This window comes from Geospiza fortis, unplaced genomic scaffold (assembly GCF_000277835.1).
Source record: "Geospiza fortis unplaced genomic scaffold, GeoFor_1.0 scaffold1751, whole genome shotgun sequence".
Taxonomy (NCBI): domain Eukaryota; kingdom Metazoa; phylum Chordata; class Aves; order Passeriformes; family Thraupidae; genus Geospiza; species Geospiza fortis.
Window position 1 is genome coordinate 1,105 of NW_005054903.1, and position 3,908 is coordinate 5,012.

Sequence of the window (3,908 nt, forward strand, 5' to 3'; positions counted from 1 at the left end):
TGCCAAGTGAGCCAAAAGCTTGAAGTTACTTGTACAGGGAAAGAAAATGGTCTCCTTAATTAGAAAGGATGGCAGTGTTTTGGGATGCAAAATGCTTTGTTTACCGTAGTGCAAAAACATAGTCATGCTGCAAGACTTCTGAGCATTAGGTTTAAGGTTTGTTCCTACATATCCAGTCCATCTTCTAATGATAGAATTCTGGGAGAAATTGGAGTAGGGCAGAAGAAACAATGTGCCATCTGGTTTTCAACCTCCCCAAGGATAATGGGGCTAATGTGGAATGCTTACATCTTAATTGTGATATTTCTTGGCCTTGTTTCTTGCAGTTGGTAAACATGAATTAACTGGGCATAAAGTCACAGTGAAGATCCTAAATCGACAGAAGATTCGCAGCCTTGATGTTGTAGGAAAAATCCACAGGGAGATCCAGAACCTCAAACTCTTCAGACATCCTCATATAATTAAACTGTAAGTTTTGCTTGCTATAATCATATCTATTTAAACAGTAGTCCCTTGCTCTCACTGGTCTGAAACATGTTTAAAGGGCAATACTATTCGTGGTATACTTTAAGGAAAGTAACCAGTTTTCAACTATGTAACCATTTTTGGTGTACTTTGTAATGCATTTTCACAAAACTGATTATTCTGCAGAGCAGAGGGCTTCCATTAGTTCTTTACTTACAAATTCTTTGGGCAGGTATAGAGAAAGTAGTGGCATGATGGATGCTTACAGTAACATCCATCTCGGTTTTTTTAGCTGCTGCTTCTGTTTTCTTTTTTCTGGTAATGTTTGAGCTTTGTTTCTGCTTGGAAACTGAGTTCAGTACAAGATTGTAAAGGGTACTTCGATAGTAAATTTGTTGTGTTTTCTTTACTCAAAATATTTTTTAGGGTTGTGTTGGTCAGTGCCCTGTTTTTTCCTGTGTAGATGGTGCTCTACAAGATTTTCCTGAAAGATGTGCAATCTGCTAAATGTGATCTCATATTTCAGAGCTCTTCAATATAGCTGTTACCACTTAACTAAATAAATGCAATATTTACAGTGTGCCCGTTTACATTTGTTTGATCAGTAGCTCATCAACAGAGTTCAGAATACAGTTATGTCCCGGAGTAGACACCTTGTATCTGGTCTGAGGAAATAAATTGTAAATACTATTGACTTTTGTACTTTTTCTATAAAGTCAACCTGTACATCTAGCAGGGCAAATTTAGAATGTGGGTGACGTTCACTGTTAATTGTGGTGTTGGAGTTAAGGTTTTCTTTATTGGCAGAGTCTTTTTTTTTTATCATGCTTTCACTGATATATGCCATCCCTGTACACTCATTTGGCAACAGCACTTATACTGGAGCTAAATTTGATTGTGTCAGATCACACTGACTTCTTCAGTGGGTCAGTTTTCAGAAGACTATTGAGCTGATTAGTTTGGCTGCAGAGATGCTAGTGCTGCCAGTTAGAATTCATGAATGAGTCCAAAGTATATAACTTTAGCTAAAACAAAATAGGAAGTGTAAGTGTGCCAATTGAGATATTTGGGCTGGAACAAAAATGTGTACTTCTGGTGCTGCCAAACTTCTAAGTCATCTTAACAAGTTTCAGGTTTCAATTTCTTTCTTGGGGAATTATGGGGAAAATTGTCTCTTCTGCATGCTGAGAGAAAGGTCAAGACAAAGGAGATGATGGAAAAATTGATGGGTCCCAAGCTTTTCAGTTGATCATCCTGCATTTCCAAAACAGAAGGGTTATTAGCCTGAATGCAAATAACATTTGAGCTATAATTGATAATGTTGTGTAGATAGACTTGCTGGTGACTTTGGATCATGATGCTTGTGCCATTAGCTGTATTAGGGAACTGCTAGGTTTTTACGAAGCAGAGCGACGCAGACTCCCCAGGCAGGTGCAAAAGAGAGCTCCTTTATTGCAAAAACCAGGCCTTTTTAAGCAGATGAGCTTTTCTCAGTTACATACTTTTAGAATACACCAAACATAATCCAACCAACCACCATACACCACGATGTGAACACACAATGGTTATATAACTTGTTTTTCTACCTCTAATTCAGCTGAGTCACTCCCATAGTCCTTTTCTACTTAACCAAGGTAACAGGAGTGATCCATGATTTTATAAGGCCTTCATTTTTTAAGGTTTTACCTATCTGCAACACTAGGTAGCAGCTCAAGATACTTGGCATAAAGGTAATGAGATTATTTCAGCTGAATATTACAAATTAGACAATGTCTAATTTGGAACAGCATGCTTTATTAAAATTTTTCATACAATGCTTTACCAATATATGCAGTTGCAAAGCTGCCTCACAAAGATTTTCTTTTTATACCATACTTTAAATGAAAACCTTTGGAGCATCTCCTGTTGTGGTTTTTGACCTCTAGCAATAGAATGCATCTTGTTTTCCTATGTAAATTGCCTCTTTGTGCATTCTGGTCATCTATGCTGTGTGGTTTGATAACCTTACTTATAGGTATGTAACTATTTCACATCTTTTTCCATAACTACAAAAATGAACTGACTATAGAGAAACATGACTGAATCTTCCAAGAGGCTGAAAATATGACGTGCAGAATGGCTCATTCTTTTCAGTGATGCTAAGAGGTTTATCTTCCAGCACTGTTCACTATCTCACTATCTAGAGGATGGAAAATGACTGTGAAGATCTAAAATAAAAGCTCGTTCACGTTTGCCTGAAGCATAGAGCTTAGTAATTTCACAACTATGGAAAAGGTCTTTAACAGTAGGGGTGTTAGAAATGAGGTTGCACTGTAGCATTTGGATTAAAAGGATTACAATGTTATTTCTGTAGTGTCTTAGTGATGACTTCAGAATGTTCAAGTACATGACACTTTCAACCAAGGTATTTGAGAGAAAATTAGTAAAGGTAAAACATCTTGGACTATAAGATGTTAGGTAAGTTAACTTTGAAGATGACTCCTTCAGAATAGTATTCAGGTTATTGGAATGTTACACTACAATGCTAAGCTGTTAAAATAGATACATGCACACATATATACATGTACACATACATTCACCTGGATTGTCTGAACTCATTGCTGTCAAGAAAAACTTCTCTGTTAGCTGGAGCATGTCTGTTTTTCCCCCTTGTCTTAGAATCAGCATTTGGAAGAACATTTTAGTTCTATAGTGTATGGATGAATTCAATTATTTTTTTACAATTGGGATATTTGTATGCTTAAGTGTAGTACTGTAGGGAGAATTGTAAGGGGGCACATTATTCCCCAATGAGTTGCAGCTGTGGCCAATTAAGAGCAAGTGGCATATACACCTGTAAGCAATTAAGTACAAGGACCATAAAAGGGTGGAGTCAGGCAAGGAGTCAGAGTAAGAGTCAGAAGTCTGCAAGAAGCAGGAGGAAGACTGCAAGAAGAGCTGCATGGCTGGTGTGAAGACTGTAGGAGGAGATGAAGAATCTCAGGACCCCAGGAGAGGGTGAGGACCAGGAGAGTCCCAGAGAGGGCTGCTGCGAGGACCAGGAGAGTCCCAGGTGAAGATGGTGAGTTCCCCTGGAGGGGATGAATAATCCCAGAAGAAGACTGACCCCAGGAGGGTAGACCCCAGGAGAGGGTTGGAGAAGCTTTGGACATGCCAGGGCTCTGTGGCAGTCTGGTAGCAACATCCTTCATTGGATCGCTGCTGGATTAGCTGCAGATGCTTCTGGCTGGGTGCTCCGGGAAAAGCCCCTGGAGGGGATGGATTCTGTTGTTGTGATGTTCACTGTAATATATAAGTATGGTTGTAATGTTTACTGTAATGTATAAGTATTAGTGTAAAGTGTTTAGGGCTACTGTGACCCACTGGGATGGAGTGGGGGAGGCAGTGTTGGTGAAGCTGAGAGTGGCAGGTGGAAGCCACAAAGAGGTCTAGACCTGATTGTC

General features: G+C 39.2%; 1 protein-coding gene across 1 annotated transcript in view; it reads left to right on the forward strand.

Annotated features, from left to right (window-relative positions):
* Positions 1 to 326: 326 nt before the first annotated feature.
* LOC102044941 (5'-AMP-activated protein kinase catalytic subunit alpha-1) overlaps positions 327 to 3,908 on the forward strand; it is a gene marked incomplete at its 5' end in the record, with an annotated part of 31,433 nt that continues 27,851 nt past the window's right edge. The window contains one exon of the mRNA XM_005431306.2: positions 327 to 468. Coding sequence (XP_005431363.1) covers positions 327 to 468 — 142 coding nt within the window. The remainder of the gene's footprint in view (positions 469 to 3,908) is intronic.